This window comes from Ictidomys tridecemlineatus, chromosome 8 (genome assembly GCF_052094955.1).
Source record: "Ictidomys tridecemlineatus isolate mIctTri1 chromosome 8, mIctTri1.hap1, whole genome shotgun sequence".
Classification (NCBI taxonomy): Eukaryota; Metazoa; Chordata; class Mammalia; order Rodentia; family Sciuridae; genus Ictidomys; species Ictidomys tridecemlineatus.
The window spans coordinates 44,093,289-44,113,387 of record NC_135484.1 but is presented as its reverse complement, the minus strand read 5'-3'; the positions used below and the strand labels follow the sequence as shown (position 1 = coordinate 44,113,387).

The 20,099-nt window shown below is 32.5% G+C and overlaps 1 protein-coding gene across 1 annotated transcript in view; it reads right to left on the bottom strand.

Moving 5' to 3' along the window:
* Nucleotides 1–20,099, bottom strand: part of Cep85l (centrosomal protein 85L) — a 160,806-nt gene that overhangs the window by 8,118 nt on the left and 132,589 nt on the right. Inside the window, exons 9-12 of the mRNA XM_078019330.1 lie at nucleotides 16,879–16,996; nucleotides 16,301–16,351; nucleotides 3,776–3,883; nucleotides 1,667–1,907 (exon numbers count right to left, since the gene is read on the bottom strand). Coding sequence (XP_077875456.1) covers nucleotides 1,667–1,907; nucleotides 3,776–3,883; nucleotides 16,301–16,351; nucleotides 16,879–16,996 — 518 coding nt within the window. The remainder of the gene's footprint in view (nucleotides 1–1,666; nucleotides 1,908–3,775; nucleotides 3,884–16,300; nucleotides 16,352–16,878; nucleotides 16,997–20,099) is intronic.

Below are 20,099 nucleotides of genomic sequence, written 5' to 3'. Positions count from 1 at the left end.
CATTATACAAAACATATGTATGAAGATTTGAATTTTGTGTCAATATACCTTATACACAGAGATATGAAAAATTGTGGTATATATGTATATTAAGAATTGTAATGCAAAAAAAGAGTACATGTATAATGGCATAATTTGGTGTGAACATACTTTGTATTATACACAGTTAAGAAAAATTGTGCTGTATATGGGTAATAATGAGTGTAATGCATTCCACTATTGTCATTTATGTAAAAAATTAAAAAAATGTAGGTTACAAAATGATTGAAAGGGGGAACAGCTCTAAAATGGTAGGCAAAAATCAGTCTTCTGTGGGTGAGCCTTTACTTCTTGCTTCCAAGAGATCATTCCTAACTAAGCCACCTCATGTTCACCTGGCAACCTTTCTCCTTTTCCTCTTCAAGATACATACCAAACTCCAGCTATTCCAAGGAATATTCATAGCCATTCCCATGTAGATGATTTAGTTGCTTGTCTCCCTTGTGCTCCTATTGTCCTTTGTCCATGTCTCCATTACAACACTTACAACGATGCTCAGATAATTTGTTTAATGTATGGGCAAGGAATGTATTCAATTCATCTCCAGTAATAGCACCTAACTTATTACCTGGACCACTGAAAGCATCGGATAAGTATTTGCTGAGTAAGTGAATATACTTAAAACATGAAGTGTTTTTTAAATACCTACACATGTGTACATACATCTATGAAATGGAAGAGAAAATCCTGCTGACACTGCTAAATACAGATACATGTTTCACTTAACAAGTGATATACTTGATTAAAAGCATTATTTGATTTGTCAAAATAATTATGATGAGATAAGATGCTGGAATCTTTTTAATGAAACTGGAGAAAGAACTAGTCCTTACTTTGATCACATAAGAACCATACTGTGAGACAGTTACTGAATATAACAAGTCTATTTATAAGCCTTATTTGTGGTTTTGTTCTTTCTGTTCTTATCTTTTCACTAAAGTCTATTTCTTTTCTATTAAAAATGAATATACATGCCAGTATCTACTAATTTGGAACCATATGTAGAGATAAACATCCCTGCCAAAGTAGCAAAAAAAGGAAGGCTCATACTAGGATTTTATTGTGGCAGTCCTTACACACAAGAACTGAGGAAGATAGAACTGAGGCAGAAAGTGGGTGGGTGTCACATGGAAAACGGCAAAGACAACAAGTATGCAGGCTGTGAAAGCTGGCTCATTTGAAAGTACTGGTCCTCACATTAAGCAACTGCCATGTAACACACATTGTATCAAGGAAAAAGTATTATCTAACATTTTACCAGTGAATACATGGCTGGGCATTATCATACAACCACCATAAAAACAAACAGAATTATTACTTTTATAGAAGAGTAATTAGGAATTCACTCCTACTTCTACTCCACAAACACATTTACAGATTTGGTATAGGAAAAATATCTAGGCATTCTGCCAAGGGGGAAGTCCATATCAACCATGAAATGCTCACTTCTGTAAGTTATGTAATCAGGTATAACTAAACCCATAAATTGAGTCAGAAACTTATAAACCTAAGTATGAAAGAAAATAACAAAAACAAACAGAAAAAAGACAGTAAGAAATTCTTGATTAATGAAGACAGGTTTCTAATTGTTAAGCAATAAAATAAAGACAAGTCATCAGGCACTTACATCTAATTCCCAGTAATAATGAAAGATTAGGCTCCTTGCCCTGAGCTCGCTGATTAAGAATACTGCACAATGCTTTCAAGTCAAGCAAACAATAGGACATTTCTTTGAACAGCTGATCAATCACAGTCAAATCAAATAGTGGCCGTTTAGAAAGAACTGTTTGCTGCCTAGATTGGTCTGCTTCCTCGCCCTGATCCAATAAAGAGCATGTCTCTTCTGTTTGTCTTTGGTTCTGCAATGGCTGAAAAAAAAAAAAAAAAAAAAGAGTTGTTAGAGGAAAAGTACTCAAAAGCAATATAGGTTTAATGTTTTTTCTCCAAGACTATAAACAAGTCTATATTATCAGAATGCATGTCATATTACATGCATATCAACCAAATTCAACTGCATATGTGCAATGTGAAAAAGAAATATATTAATATATATTTTATATATATTAATTATAAAAAATATATATTAATATATTTATATTATATTATATTTATATATAACTGTGGACACAGTTCCTCTGATGCCTTAAGATAAACCTGAGAGAAAACCAAAAACCTATATCCAAAACAGCCTTAGGTTCTAGAATTTCTTATATAATGAACATCTTGGTTGTGTATATATTTTTCTACAATAAAATTTATTCAAAGGACAAAAAAAATCCACAAAGAAACATTAGGCCAGATTCTATTATTTTTTACTGTTAATGGCAATAGTTATTTAATTACTTTGAAATGAATTTTTCTATATTGAGAAAAAAAGCTTGTTATTAATGTTGACAGAAACAAAAAATTTCAGTTTAATAGAAAAAATACAAATACAAAACCAAAGATGGGAGAAAAACTCAATAATTCTGAATTGTTAAATTTGAGTTGGAAGCATTAATATTAACTCTTGACTTATTATATCCAGAAACTGCTACCCTTATATCCAAAATTATCACCTCCTTATCCTGAATACTGCTAATTAAGTTTAGATATGCATGATGGTGTGTGCCTGTAATCCCAGCAGCTCAGAGGCAGGAGGAGTTCAAAGCCAGCCTTAGCAACTTGGTGAGACCTGTCTCAAATTTTTTTAAAAAGGGCTGGGTATATGGTTTAGTGGTTAAGCACCCCTGGGTTCAATCCCTGGTATCCCAAAAAAGATAAGTTTAAAGGGCTGAGGATTGTCAAGCATGTGCAAGGCTCTGGGTTTAATAGCCAGCACTCCAGAAAATAATATAAAACAAAAATTAGTAGTAGTAGTAGTAGTAGTAGTAGTAGTAATAGTTTAATTAGCTGTCCACTTAGAGCTGTTTTTCAGAATAACCATTTATACCATTTTTCAATCATCTTATACTTTAGGCAATGATGGAGAAAGGGTACTGAAAAACTGCATATTCACACAGTCCCACAGATCCTTTGCTGTTTGCAAGGCCTATAACTTTACAATGCAAAAAGTCAGGCTGGGCCATAACCTTAACCCAGAGAAATCAGTTTGTCACTTAACAGTGGAATAATCATACATTGCAAATTCACACCAGAAGAATTTGACATGGATTTCATATCTTTACCTTAACTTTTGGAGATGCATTCTTAAATATATATGGATGAAATATAATTATGACCGTTAAAATATGTACTTTTTTGTATAATAGGTCCTTACATACAGGTCAAATCTTTATTTCAAATGAGAAAGCATGATCTGTTCTGACGATGAACTGCCAACAATGCATCTTCCTTAAGGATTTTCAATGGTAATATTGTTTTGTTTTTTTGTGGTGCTGGGGATTGCCTTGTGTGTGCAAGGCAAACACTCTATAAACTGAGCTATATCCCCAGCCCAAGGGTAATTTTGTTTATATTCAATTTATGCCTGATTTATTTTTCACTTTGGGACCAAATGTTCAGACAGCATTTGGCTTTGTTTTAGAATACCATTTTATAGATTTAACTATAAGAAAAATAAATTTGTTTTTGATTTTCATAAGAAACCTAATGAATTTAATTAACTGGCACATCATAGTCAAGTCCTTGAAAACTTTCTATTAATTAATATGTACAAAATCAAAATAAGCATTGGCTTAAACTTAAATAGGTAGTGAATCATCCATTCAAGGCAGTCTGAATTTCATCTACTCACTTCAAGCAGTGCTTTTGTTAATCTTTGCAGGTTTCTCTCTTTCCTCTCCAGTTCTTCCATCATCTTTTGTGTGTTTAGTTTTTCTTTAGAAAGTTTGCCCTGCATTGACTAGAACAATAAAAACAAAAATTGTAAAGCAAAGCATGTTAACACACATACAGGTAACAAGGAATATTGAGTCTGAATAATTTCAATTTTTTCCCCTTCCTAGTTTCTGAGAAGATTAAATCTTTACTTTAAAAATGACTCATTACTTATAGAGTGAATGGCTTCAAGAAGAAAGTAAAAAACAAACAAAAAACTTCATAAGGAAATGTTTAATCTGTGTAAAACACATCAAATTTAAGTTGTTATTTAATGTTACATGACAAATAATTCTTATTTTTTTGTTTATTGGCAATATGTTAGCACAGTCTCCCTTCTCTGTTTACTAACTATGTTACATGGTGTTGATCTCAATCCATAAATTTATTGGGGGTCTTCAATAAATTAAACTCTTTCTTACTCCTTTATATAATTACAAATCATCTAGATATGATACTATTATAAGAAAACCCTGAGTTGACCAAGGCTACATAGAGGACATTTTTAGAGTACTTAGATTATTTGAGCTGATTAATCCAAATTTTCATCTTATACTAATGAAAACCTTGCCATAAATTCTAGGTATTCTATCAGCTTTTTTCCTTTGGTTAGACCACAAAATCAACAAACACATGACCAGGGAAGAATATCTTTTTTTTCCTTCCAGGTCTGTATTTATTCTCAAGTCAAAATACTCCAATATAATGACTACCCAAAACATAATTCATAGAATTTATATTAGAGTTTTTTCTGCATTATCTTTGGATGGAATAAGAGAGACAGCTATCACCAAGGACGAGAGAGAAGGATAAATATAGACTTCTTAGTAATAGACATTCAAATTTAATTTACTCTAAATAATGAAAATATATTTTAAAAACTCAAAAGCTGCATAAAAACCAATAAAACCATGTAATAATACATTTTCTTCCAAGAAAAAAAAAAGTTCTATATGTGACAAAAATGTAATTCACAACATGCAGACATATGAGACTCTCGTATATTTTTAGACACTAAAATTCCTTCATAATTCATTGATTCAATGACATATGGAGAATTATTTGTCCTGCAAAGATTTTATGACCTGATAAGATTTGGCTGTAATCCAGAATTCAAACTAAATTTTCTTAAATTTTGTGGCTGCTTATTAGAATTATATTAGAAAAGCATCATAGATAAACTACTCTAAAACTCATATCTTAACACTGAAAACTGAACTGAAGAGGGATATTTTCATAATGTCATAATATAATTCTTTAAAAGCTCATGGTGTGTTATATTTCAACCAATTCAGAGTCACCTTGAATGCAACTAATAATTAGCTAGTGACTCATGTTTCTATGTAAGGCTAAATTTAAATCGATGATGGATGACACAGGCAGCCTTCTTCATCAGAAAAGGAGAAGTGTTTGGCAGTGGTGCTATTTGTCAAAAGAAGGAAAACTGGATTTGGTAAATAACATCAAGGTTAACTTGTAAGATTAGGTGTACTTAAGGGTACTTATCAGGAAACCCCTTAACAGGGGAAAGAGCTCACAGATGAGCTTTTCCTAGAAGGTTCAAATTGTACCATTTCTAGGATAACACCAGGAATGAGTGTTGGAGCTGTCAGACAGCAACCTCTCACCACAAAAACATTAATTACCTCTTTATCCTAAATTGTATGAAAAAGTATATATTTTAGGATTTGAAGATAAAGGGAGGAAAAAAAACTATACTTATGGGCTCATCAGATTCAAATTAAGACAAAATAGAATAAAGTCTGATTATTAAACTACATCTCCAAAATGAAGTTCATGTAAAAACATAATAACATTTCTTATTTTATTTATTTACTACTCATCACTGGGCTACATGCCTAGCACTTTTTTATTTTTGAGGGCGGGTCTTGCTAAATTGCCCAGGCTGGACTCCATCCTTCTTTCTCAGCCTCTTAAATAACTGGGATTACAGGCATGCCTCACCATACCTGGCTTGTTGTAGGGGTTTGTTGTTGTTGATTTTTTGTAACCATTCTATCCTTTAACAACAGAGGAGGTTTTGGTAAGTAGTTTCTTTTGGGTATTTTAACATGATTTTATGTTATTTATAAGCTTTTGAGAGGTGTTAGTTTTTATAAATGCAAAGACATATTTTTTGACATATAAATCCATAATACCAAGTTTGTACATTTTATCTGTAAGATAAAAAACTCTATAGAAGTTTCAGTTTTTTATTCTATCAAGAATAAATAATGCATGTTATTAACAAAACAGTTTTTGAGGTCTCTTTAAGATTTTAAAAACATAATTGCTCAAAATGGTGGCACAGTACACTTAAATAAAATAACCTATATTATTTACTGAAATAAATATTTGATTTTTGTGAAGTTCAAAATAACAATGTTTATAATTCATTAGACATATGGGGGCTTATTAAAATTAAAAATTTGAATTAAGTTCAAATGTCTATATCTCTTAAATTCCCATGTAAATAATATTTTTTAAAAATTCTGCTAAGTTACTAACCTACTGGTATATACTATGTTCATTTCTGAAGTTGAAGATACTTTTAAGACTGCTTTGATGTCAAATATTTTGGGAATGACCCATATACAAAAAGCTCAAATGAAGGAAAGCCAGACGTACCTTAGCTAGCAGATTTTATCTACTCTATACACACAACAAGAAATACTTAGGAAAAAAAAACATTAGTTCTACAACACACATATACACAAATATATGCACATGTTCAGATATGCTCAAATTTTACAGTTACATTACGCAATTACTCATATAAACACAATTCTGTGAACAAAACAGTCAAAGCTCTTGGCCTTCACAAATATTTTATTAGGTAGAAAAAGACTAAAGGAAACAAAGTAAATATAACATAGTTTTGTGTGTTATAATTTGATTACTACTGTCGAGAATAAATAGAGTATTGTAAAATCTTAAGGAGGCTAGAGAGTAAGGGCTTCTGGAAAAGGTGACACTTAAGCAAAGGTCTGAAGTAAATAAGAAAGAAGGTTCTCCAGATATCTTGAAAGAGTGTTTTAGTCAGTGCAAAGGTTCTAGGGAAGATGTGTGTTTGCTAAACAGCAAACACATGACAACCAGCATACTAAGAACAGTGGAGCTATAGTAGGGTCAGAGATGAAGGCAGCATGGAAAACAGAGTGGGTAGGGTCTCCTAAGTCCTAAGAAGCAGTTGAAGAGTTCTGAGTAGACACATGATGTATTCTGATTTTTGTTCAATAGGATCACTCAGACAGATGAGAACAGACTGTGGGCAGAGAAGGATGGAAACAGGAAGAAATAACAGATGAGAAACAAAGATGGCTTAGAGCAGGGTGACAATGGAGGCGAATCTGGAAGCAACCAGATTCTAGATACACTGTGAAGGTGTGAATATGAGATAAGAGAAGAGCTAAGAATAATTCTAAGATTTCTAGACTGAGAACAGAGAAGGCAGATTAGCTATTAATGAGTAGTTTCCAAATTCAGCACAGTGGGTGAATTTTCTTGTGAGCAAAGGCTTTTGCTTGTTTTGTTCACTAGTTATCCCCTAGAAAAGTGACCCGTGGTACAATCTCAGAAAAAATTATTGAATGAACTAAACTAATGAGTCAATGCAAAAGTAATCAGTCAATACCTAATTTGTTTTTTGTTTTAATAAAAAGGCTATTTCACTCATTTAACAAATATTTACTGGGCATCTTTTTCTGTGCAAGGCCCTATGCCAAATGCCAAACTGGATAAAGACTGTTCATTATAAAGCTCCTAAAACAAATGTAACAGAAAATATGATGAGGCATTTTATTTGTGCTCAAGGAACTACTAATACCACCATCATAGTGCAGACTGCAATATATTAAAAAATACATTTCACTTTGGAGACAAAATTTCCCAATTATACTTCAGGGCAATTGAATTTAAAGGTGTTTTCCACAGAAGATCGTGGTTTTCTGATGTGCAGCAGTTTAAAAATCATTATGGGAAAAGACCTTTCATTTAAAATGATTTGTCATTAGAGCCTCCATAAAGAAGGAATCAGACAACACTTTTTTGGTGCATTTTTGCTTTTCTTTTGGAATTTTTCACTTTGAGGAATTAAGAGTAATGTCAAGAACATAAATATCTGAAGTCAAAAGGACATGAATTAGAATCTTAGTTGTAACCTCTTTCAGCTCTTCCATGTATTAAAAAATATGTTTTCTTACTTTTTAAGGTGACTGAAGTTTAGAGATAACAAATATTAACCAGAGAGCAGACTTCCTGTAACATGTGATATCATTACTTCACCGCCACCTTAACAAACACTGTGCTTGGCACCAGAAGCTTTATTTCTCACTTTGGTCTAAGTATGGGCAAATATTAAATCCTTTTTCCTGCTGGGCACAGTGGCACATGCCTATAATCCCAGCAACCTGAGAGACTGAAGGAGGATGATTACAAATTCAAGATCAGCCTCAGCAACTCAGCGGGCCCTAAGCAACTTAGCAAGACCCTGTCTCAAAATAAAAAGGAACTGGGGATATGGCCCTGGGTTCAATTTCAAGTACCCCCACACATCCCTCCCCCCACCAAAAAAAAAAAAAACCCTTTTCTTCATTCCTGTGGGTAAATTTTCAAAATACTTGTAAAAACTGAAAAAGCAAACAAGAATTATGCAAATGCCATTTTTTAGTTTCCTGTTTATAAGAATCTAAGATCGTCTACAGCTCTAATTCCTTTCTTCAGTTAGTTGTCATTTTGCATTCTGATATAACTCTGAAAACAATTGCCTGAGAGTTCTGCTTTCAGCACAATGGGCATGAGAAACTCTGCAGACTTGCAGGCAAATGAAGAAACAGATATTTATTTGAGAAAAATCAGGAAAGCAAAAGACTGATTTGCAAAACAAGACTCATCCTATCCCTCTTTCATAGCTTGAGATAGAACTTCCACCCCAGACTCTCGCTCAATAATACAGGGTTCCCTCTCTGCTCGGCTCCCAGGTGAACTATCTTTCCAGAAGGGAAAGGACATCAATATTTATAATCCTGCCCCTTGTTACATATTTCAGGCATGAACAGCCAAAATGTGGGGGCTCCTTTCTTCCACTCAGATCATCAGTTGGGATGGAGGCTTTACCTGGGGTGTGGCACCATTAAGAATAATGGGGTCCTGATTGTTCTTGCCCCAGATCGTGGGGTGGGGAATGGGGTTAGGAGTGTTACATGCTGGGCCAAGCAAGTTAAGGAGATAAGGGAGATGCTGTCCAGTAGACCTCCACTGACTATTCAGCTCCTAAAGTAAGGGTGTCACTCAGAAGACTGCCACTGTCCCCACACCCACTGATCTGGCTTAAAGAGATTTTGCCTGAGGAGAAGCAGGCCATAGAACAGGGAGTTCCAAAGGTATCTATAATGAACTGACTTCAACTGCAATATACTTTATAGAGAAATTCAAGCCTAAGAGCATTCTCAAAAACACTGGAGGTTGTGGCAACAGGCATGTGGTAGACTACTTTTAGATTTATGGGTTCTTCAGACTAGGTTACTTTCCCAAAGAGAAAAAGATAGCTGGAAAATACTCCTGGAGTAAGAACAAATCTCAAATACTAACCTAAGTAACTAGTCCTCAAAGGAGCCAGAATGAATTAGTCTGTAAAGCAAATTATGCCATAGTACATGGTATCAGCTGGAAATTAGGAGTTTACTAGCTAAATATGGGTCAGAAAAATAAACACATAAGACTCTGGATATATCTAGGGTCCAGAATAAGCAAATCTATGGAGATTTTTTTCCTATAGAATATAAAAATGTTCTAGAATTCATTGTGGTCTTCACTGCACATATCTGTGAATATACTAATAATACTGAAGCATACATCATAAATATAAGAACAAAATATTATGTGAATTATATCATAAAATTGTTATATGAAAAATTAGCAATAAAAAGAAAAAATAATCTGCCTGAATTTCTTTACATCTAGCTTCTGATCTATGTTCTGGTTTGTAAGTAAGATCTAACAAAACAGCTTATATGTACTCAAAAACATACCCAGGTGTCTAAGAAACTAAACCTTATTCTTATTTAAGCCTGTCTTACCACGAAGTTCCCACTCCGTGGTCCACCAAACACAATGAGGACTGTAAAACTTGAGAACTCTAGAAATAGGACCACTCCCTGGCTATGTTAAGGACTGCCTAGGGAACTTGGCAGTATAATGTATAATTCAAACTTCATCCCAGAGATAGTGATTCATTAAGGTTCACAACTGGGACCCAGAAAAATATATTTTAAAAAGGATTCCAAATAATTTGAACATCCATATAGATTTGACATACTATAAACAAGTCCAAGTACATTCTTTCACAATTCAAGTGAACTGTATCCCTCCCTGCTACTCCCCATTTCAAACAAATGATTTTTCAGAAGTTAAAGACATAAACTCTTTACATATTTTTCTGACATAATTATGCAAAAACTATAGCATGTTCTTTATAAGAACAAGGAGTAGAGTAAGGACATTTTTTGGTTGGTAGTTTCAAAAAATATTAATAATATAATGAGAATATTTTTAGTTTTTCATTCATCAAAAATCTGTTTAACATGTAAGTTTTGTAAAAATTAAACTTTAGGAAGAAAAAACTTCATCTTAGGACATATTACAACAGTATAATAACAAAATAAAGGAGATAAACTTTATACAATAAGACAACATTAAAGAAATTGATATTTATTTAGGTGAGAAATATTATGTTTTTAAAAAACTATTTTTAGTTGCAGATTGACACAATACCTTTATTTTATTTATTTGTTTGATTGAACCCAGTGCCTTACACATGCTAATCAAATGGTCTACCACTGAGCTTCAACCCCAGCCCGAGGTATTATATTTTATCCATAAGGCATTCTATTGGCTTATAATGCATTTTCCCAATATTTCCACCAAGAAAATCTAGTAGATGAAGGCTTATGAGACATGTGGTAAAAACAGACTCCTCTGAGAATGTGGAAACTTCTTAATATAAATTGAACACACTGTCAACAGTTTTGAAATTGTTGGCTACAATCATTCCTATTAAGAATAACAAGTCTTAATGACTTCTGAACTATCATTCTGGTCTTTTGTGGTATTATAATAATTTACTGATAGCTGTCAATTCAGAAAGACCATTTAAATATATAAGTTCTTATAATGAGGAAACACTTTAACATTAGAGAAAACAGATACACATTTCTGAAACATTTTGCTCTATAATCTCCTCTGCCAAAAGATTACAAATATACAAGACAGTGATAACAGCTAACAAGAAAAAGGCTTATAAAGGTGAAATGTGCTTTTGAGGAAAAAATAGGAAGGAAAGTAATGCCAAATGTAGAACTCAATCACATTCTGAATGTAACATTTATGGAAATGACAGTGAAGGTTCTATTGCAAAATATCTTTTTGTATTGTATATGGACAGAAGAAAAAAAAAGCCTTTAGGAGAAGAAGCCAGTTTAGCTATACTAATTTCAAGAACATAAAGAAAGGCACAATTTCTAAAAGATCAGTGAGTAAATAAAGTATTCATGCCTGTTAACAATTATCTCAATGATGAAAAAATAGTACATAAATTTGTATTTTATAACACTCAATTCAATTTCAAATTTAGCATATACTTCTATATAAAAAAGTACTTTTTATATATTCAACAACAAATTTAGTATTAGTGGTAGGAGACCAATTTTTCCCCAAATTACAAAGCTGTCAATCAAACTTGTCTGTAATCTATACCAGATAAGTATTCATTTGATCTGATATGAGGTAGTAAACTATAGCTATACTTTAAACACAGAATTTTCACTATGAAACAATGTCTCATTTTTTAATCTCCTACAAAATTGGACATAAAATGTACATAGCATGGGATTTTATTTTTCCCTTTTGAGATTAAATTTAAACTGCTGAGAACAACTTCCTAATACCCAAAGCAATACAGTACTCCAAATCAGTAAAATGATCACTGAACAAATCAGGTCTTAGTAGTTTACGGGGGCACAAAGAAGCAGTAAAAAGCAAAACTCAAATCTATGTAGCTGGGCACTATGGCACATGATTATAACCCTAGCAACTTAGGAGGCTGATGCAAGAGGATCACAAGTTCAAGACCAGCCTGGGGCATTTAGCAAGAGGAGACCCTGTCTTAAATAAATGAAAAGGCTGGGATGTAACTCTGGTAGAATGCCTCTCGGTTCAATCTCCAGTAAAACACACACACACGCACACATACACGCATACTTGTACACAGGCAAAACAAGAACACCTGCTATCTTTGTTCACTAAACACTCTAAAATGGAACAATGTCCAACTACCGTTAGGAAGAAAGACCATTCAAACTATAATGGCAGTGAGATTTTACAATGAATTTAATACTGCAGGGATAGCTAAATGCATAATTTATATTAAAAATAACATAAAGCTCTCTGCTATTATTAATTCCATAGTATTTTGTTATATATAGGAATTTGAAGAAATTAAAAATCAGCAGTAAAGCACATGGGAAAGACATCATAATCTACATAGGTATAAGGTTCACCATCCTTTAAGTAGACAGATGAGGAAAACTGAGGCAGTTTTAACAATTAGCTACTTAAAGGCAACTACTCTAGGAGATTACCAACTTGATACTATGCCTATTAATTATGCTCATTAACAACAGTGCAACACAATAAATCTTTTTCAAGTCAAAGTGCTCTTTTTAGAACTTGAAATGCCTGAGAAATAATTAGTGTTCATTTTTTTCAGGTTTTTACAAAGTATACATGTTTATAAAAGGTCATAAGTAAAAACACAAACAAAAACCTAGTTTTTTCAACTATGAGGGGCCAAAAAAACTCCATGAATTTAAATTTAAAAAATTAAGGAAAGAGATGTGAATCATAATTGTCACCATCTATAATTTGTCATTTAAATCATATCTTGAAAAATATAGCTATATCACATAATCAATGTTATTGTCTGTGTCTATAAGAATTCTATCATCTAGCGAACATGATTTTCCTTGTACATATATGAATAAATGACCAGTTAACTCCACATCATGTACAATGATAAAAATGGGGAGTTATACTCCACATATATATGATACATCAAAATATATTCTACTGTCATGTATAACTAAAAAGAACAAATAAACAATTCAAAAGAAAGAAAACTATCATCTATAGGCCTACATGGTCAAAATGGATAAATGAACTGGTAAGGTAAAAATAAATAAATAAATAGATAGATAGATAGATAGGTAGGTAGGTAGGTAGGTAGATAGAGAAAGAGAAAAGAAAAAGCTATTTTTCCAAATAATAAGACAACAGAATTAATGAGTATATTGTTTGGGCTCAAATATTTGGAAATAAATGTACTCATTAATTTGATTTCAATTCTATAAGTAGTTTGAAGAAATAAAAGATGATTGCTTAAACATTTTATAATCAAAGATTCAATGGCATAAAATTACATATGGTTCTACATATTAATTGCAAATAATCATGACATATATGTTACCAAAGACAATATACGGGAGTAATTACATTAAAATACCTTCACAAATGAGATAAAAAAACATTTGAATTAATATAAACATATACTGAACACTATAACATAAGGGGATAGTATGTGACCAACATAATCTTACCAGTCTTTTGATCCAAGTTTCCTGCCAAGGTTTATGTGTTGATTTTTCCTAATTTAGATAACTTTCATTAGATCTACTTCTTGGAAAATATGACGTAGAAATTAATTTCTTTATGTACTATAAGAAGTCAGATAACTATGATTGAGAGAACCTAACAATCTTGTGATTCTAATGGCTTATGGAAAATTTGAAGCTCCAGTTTTTAAGACTATAAAATAAAGGTCATAACCTCTGTAAATTAGTCCATTGGGCTCATCATATACTTGTTGAACTGGACTGATATTTAATTAAATTGATAATCATGTAGTACTATCAAAAGACAATCAAAGAAGACTATATGTATTTCTGACATGCAAACCATTTACCTTTTTTACTTTCATTTAAAGAGTTTTAGAATTATAAGCTGGGTGCTATGTCCCAGCGGCTCAAGAGGCTGAGACAGGAGGATCTCAAATTCAAAACCAGCTTTAGCAAAAGCAAGGTGCTGGGGCTGAGGATATAGCTCAATTGATAGAATGCTTGCCTCACATGCACAAGGCCCTTGGTTCAATCCCCAGCACCACAGACACACATACACACACACACACACACACACACACACACACACAGCAAGGTGCTAAGCAGTTCAGTGAGACCCTGACTCTTAAATAAAATTCAAACTAGGGCAGGAGATATGGATCAGTGGTCAAGTGCCCCTGAGCTTAATCCCCGGGAGCTCCCCTCCCTTCCTGCCAAAAAAAAAAAAGAAAAAAAGAAAAAAAAAAGAATAATAGAATTATAAGGTATAAAACTAAAAATTTACTCCATAAAATCTACCCAAAGACTTTTCATCACACTCAGATTAAAATATAAATATGTCCCACGTGATCTGGTCCAGGTTACTTTTCAGCATTACCTCTCATCTCTCTGCCTCTATCCCTGCACTCCAGGCTCACAGCCTTCTTGCTGGTCTTGAAGCAAGCACACTAGGCAACATTGAGAACATTTGTTGCTCTCTTTGTCTAGCATGCTATCCCCCTGGATATATTCAAATATTTCCTCTTTTGGAAAAACTATATGACCACATTATGAAATGCAGCACTTTCTGTCACTGCCTTCTAGTCTACTTAATTAAAAAAAAATACTTTTTTTTTTTTCCTTCTCAGTGCTAGGGTTTGAACTAAGGCCTTATGCATGACAGGCCTACCACTGAGCCACATCCACAGTCCATTAAATAACAAGTTTTTAACAGAAAAAGCTTTAATAGCCTGTGACATTCATTTTCCATTTTTCCAACTCTTCCCACTAGAATTGTTTTGTTCACTGATGAATCACATATGACAAGAACTGTGCCTGGAAAATAGGTTACAGTAGCTCAGTAAATACATGGCAAATGAGTAAAAGAATGAAAATCCTTTTAGTCTCCAAATTTTGGGACCTGTGTATTATGTGTCAGGCATTCTGATAAGGTCAAAATCTCCAGATGAGCTACCATAGCCTCCATTCTCAAGAAACTTAGAAGGTTAGGATTGCTGTATATATACACGTGGATGTATAACCAATGTGATCCTGCAATCTGTACACGTGGAAAAATGAGAATTCATACCCTATTTGAATCAAATGTATGATATGTCAAGATCATTGTACTGTCTTGAGCAACTAATAAAAAAAAGATTAAAATATGTAAATAAAGTGTTATAGTTTGATACTGTAGAAATAGTAATATATAAAATTATTAGGAAGGGGAGCAAAAGTTAAACAGAGAGCAGGCAGTGCTACCTAAGAGGTAGCAAAAATCTGTCAAGCTTTTATAAAATGATGCTCTGCAGAATCCTGAAAGTTGAGTAGATATTTGCCAGATGAGCATACCAAAAAGGACACACTCTCAGGAAACTATATAAGAACTAAGATTTACTGAATCATCATATGTATGTGCATATGAATGGTATGAATACTGAGGGTAGGCAGTTAGAGAGGCAATATGAAGGCTGATTTTGTGTTGATGCTTAGAATTTAGTGTTTTGACCACAGATAATAGAGATATTCCACAGATAAGAGTTACCAGATTATCTTTGTACTTGAGATGTATCACAATAAACAGCATCACAGGGCTGAGACAATAGTGATGGAGAGTGTAATTAGAAAATAAGGAAAGCCAATTAGAATAAGAGAGAATAATAAAAACATTAGGCAGAATTAATGAAATACCAGGGAGTAGACACAGAAATGCTTGCAGGATTAACAATATTTAAAGGATGGGGCAGAGAAAGGCAGTTCATTATAAAACTCTGAAGAAAATCTGATGGAGATAAAGAGCATAAGATAGACAGAATGGGGCTCTGTATGCCTTTTCAGGTAGAAATAATGTATGAAGATCAAATAATTGGACAAAAACAGTTCATGGTTGTAACTACTTGATTAAGATGATCTAAATTAAATATGTTCAAAGTCGTGGAGATATACTACATCCAAATAAAAAGAGAGGAAGACGTGAGGAACAGAGAACAATTTTGGAAAAACTGATTTATTAAATAAAAATTTCTTTCTAAAAAACTAAAAGATTAATATTTAAGGTATGAATTTGGTGTAACATACCTTATATACAATCAGAGATATGATAAATTGTGGTATAAAGGTGTATTAAGAATTGTAATGCAAAATAAAAATAAAAATAATAAGAGAAAAAAAGATTAATATTAAAAAAAATTTAACTTTACCTCAGGTAAAATTATCTTTTCATACAAACACATGTATGTTTTAATACTTTTAGGTCAGCATGTAGCTAAATTAAAATAATATAAAATATTTCTTACCTGAATTTCTAGAATCATTCTGTTAATTTCATCTTGTTGGTTGTCTATTATCTAAAACACAGGAAATAAATCAGTCTTAGTGAATAAACTCATTTTTTCCCACACTGCTTTTTAAAAGTACCAGTATTTCAAGATGAAACAAAGAAAGGCACAGGAAATTATAAATTTGTTTAAAAGGTGTCTTTATAAATTTTACAAAAGTTTTCATAATAAGTATCCTTTAAACAACAATATGACTTAGATCACACATATTTAAATGACAAAAGTCTTCCTGTAGTTCTCAATAAAACTCTTCTCTATGCAACTTATAAAAATAACTTTGAGACACACTTTGAACAGTTTAGTAAAGAAAAAGATAATCTTTGCTTTGTCATTTATTTCAATTAAATTTTTACACTTGCTTAAATGGTTATTTTCTTTCCAAATACAAACATTCAAACTCAAAATTTTATAAGCTATTTAAATATCAACAAAATCACAACTCACAAAAAATGGCTATAAATTATATATCTATATATATAAAAAACCATACTCACATAGTACTGATTTCATGTTTCCTATCAAATGCATCTACTGACCTTACAAGCAGCCTCATTCTGTTCCCTCAGATTATCATTTTCATTCTGAAGCTGTTTTGCATCCAACATGGGAAGGCGGATTCCATCTTCAAGACATCTTTCTACTTTTTGTTGCAAACTGTGTGTTTTAGAAAAACATAATTAGATGACAAAAATCAGCTCTATTTGCTTATTTGGGCTGATGGCTTCAAATAAATGCTGTCCATCTTAAGAGTCTGTAACATTTTTAATCAAGCAACAATCAAGACATACAGAAAGTATATGACTATCTATTTTATACAAATAAGAAAGGCCCATTAGCTAGAGGCTTATCACCTTCTCTAAAAGGAAAATTTAAGACCAGAGTTACTTAGTATGTGACATCCTTAGGCCTCAGTAAAGTTCTTCATTATCCAAATGTGAGCTCTCTAACACTCTGTTCATTCTTTCTTCCCTAAAATCACAGCTTTTCAACTAAGATGACTGCAACAGGGAGACTATGAATATGCATATACATCTTTTGCCCTTTTTTTCTAAGTTGACCAAAAGTCTGCTTCTAAGGATAGTTTTGTTGCCTAAATGTACAGAATTACATTCTCCTGCATTCATAAGAATAGCACTCCACTATGTTTGCAACTTAGCAAGTTTATCATGCTATCTATGGCAAAGAGTAAACAAGGAAGCCCCTCTGGCACATTAAAAATAAAAGGTTAAAGGGGCAGCATGGGAGATACTCTCCTTGAGAACAGAACAACAGTAATGTCTAGGTTAAAAGAAATCATATCATTAACAATAATGACCAAAATCGAAACAAAGACAACTACGTGAAAACTAGAAATAACTCTAGTTTGTCATTCTCTAGTAGCAGAGTCCTAAAAGAGAAATTTCTTATGATTTAGGTTTTAATATTTTCATTATTTTTCTTTTTTTCATGTATTATGGGTGTCTAAAGCTTTCTCTCTTCCAAAAGCAGGCAATGCCATATTTAGATTGCAAAGAACTGACAATCCTAGATGGTACAATAAGCACTTCAGACATGTTTTATAAATTGATAATGGCAAGAGACAGTTTTATGTATTAGCATGTAGTCTACTGCTTTGCAATACACTGTTACTTATAATAAAAATACTTTTTTTCAATCTATCAATGAAAAATAATTTCTCTTTCAAAATAAGTTCTTTCACAATTCAATGTCAAGACACACAATTCAATGTCAAGACACTATCTTCCATCTACTTGTAACATTTCAAGAGAGAGAAAATTCATTAAAAATATTGAAGTCTTTCAAATTAAAAAGTAAGCCAGGAATGCAGAAGGGAAAAAAATGTACTGTGTTCTCATAAATAGCAAGTAAGTTTTTTCATGCATATTATATGTGCAGAAAATATAGATGCTGATTTCAAAAAATAATAATTCTCTTGAAAAGCAGAGAAAACAATTACCACATATTTTAATTTTAATTTCTATTTTCTCAATTTATAAATTCCAAAAGTTCTTAAGAGTTAAAAAAGAAACTTAGAAATATTATATAAAATAAATAAAAATATGACATAATTCATGATCACATACATATCTGAAGTTCTTTTGAAATTTAAGGACTATTACATGGCTGAGGAAGCTAAGGTTCTGGACCCAAAGTCATGTGACACCAAAACCATACAAGTATTGAAGAATATTAACAAACTTTTTTTCTTTATATCTACTTGAAAGCAAGAGAAATTTTCTAAGATGATACTAGCACATATAAATTTAAAATCATATAAATATATAAAAGCACACAATGTGACAAGATAATATTCGATTATCTTCAGATTTTGTTAATTCTGCTCTTAAAATACACAGCTTAAAGTTTGTTATCATGGTGCTTTATAAGTTAGAACAACTACATTGCTTTCATTTTACCATAAAGATGAAAGAAAAAGCTATATGGTTGAATATAAGCAAAGATTATGAAGGTGTATGTACGTGTATGTGTGTGTGTGTGGGTGTATTTGTAGTTGGACACAATACCTTTATTTTATTATTTCTATGTGGTGCTGAGGATCGAACCCAGCACCTTGCACATGCTAGGCAAATGCTCTACTGCTGAGCCGCAATCCCATCTCATGAAGGTGTTTTAGACTAAAGATTAGGTATAAGATATGGGGTTATAAAAGAGGAAAATTAAAGTGCAAAAAAAAAAAGCATCAAATAGGAGAAAAAATAAAGGTAGAATCTAAAATATGTGATTTTTTTTTTTTTGAGCTGTCATCAGGAAGACTGAAGACTGAATTATCTCAGAAATCAGAGACTTTTCTACTTTAAAACCAAGGAAAAAAACAGGCCAGCCTATACTCAAGACTTTGAAAGAAGTAGCAAAGCAATATTAACATGGAATCGATAAGGAATCTGATAGATTTTTTATTTAAAAGCTGAAAACAGAGTTTGTTCTTTAATGTTTTTCTTACATTTACTTTTTTATTGCTTTTTAATATTATTCTTGAGGATGGTTTTATCTATTTATAGTTGATATTAAGTATTATGGTTTGGATGTGAGGTATCCCCCAAAAGCTTACATGTAAGACAATGCAAGAAGGTTCAGAGGAGAAAGGATTGTGTTGTGAATTAATCCCTAATGGGATTAACTGAGTGGTGACTGGAGGTGGGTGGGTATGGCTGGAGGTGGTTAAATGGGGGCGTGGCTATTGGACATATATTTTATATCTGGAGAGTAGAGTTTCTTTCTCTGCTTTCAGATCAACCATGAACTACTTCCCTCTGTCACACTCTTCCACCATGCTGTTCCTCCTTACCCCAGGAGCCCTGAGGAATGATGCCGGCCCGTCTATGGTTTGAGACCTCTGAAAACCATAAGCCCTTAAATAAACCTTTCCTCCATTATAATTGTTCTGGTCAGATCTTTTAGTCACAGAGGTGATAAATCTGACTAAAACATTAAGGTTTAAGTTAAATAAGAAAGAAAATTATTCTTTAGGCATATAGTAGTTCTCTAGGTGTTCTAGGAATCCAATATTAATTTCCAAGCTTAACCACACATTCTGAATATGATAGTCACTCTATTTCAATATGATACAAATGATATTCACTGTATTTCTAGCTGTATTAATTTAAAAGAATCATATAAGGCAAGATATTTGAGTTGAATTGGAAGGTACATGTCAAAACTGCTATTTCTGTTACTTGCATTAAGGTGAAATAGGAGTCCATTACCTCCTTTTTGACATCGCCTATTAAAGAATGCA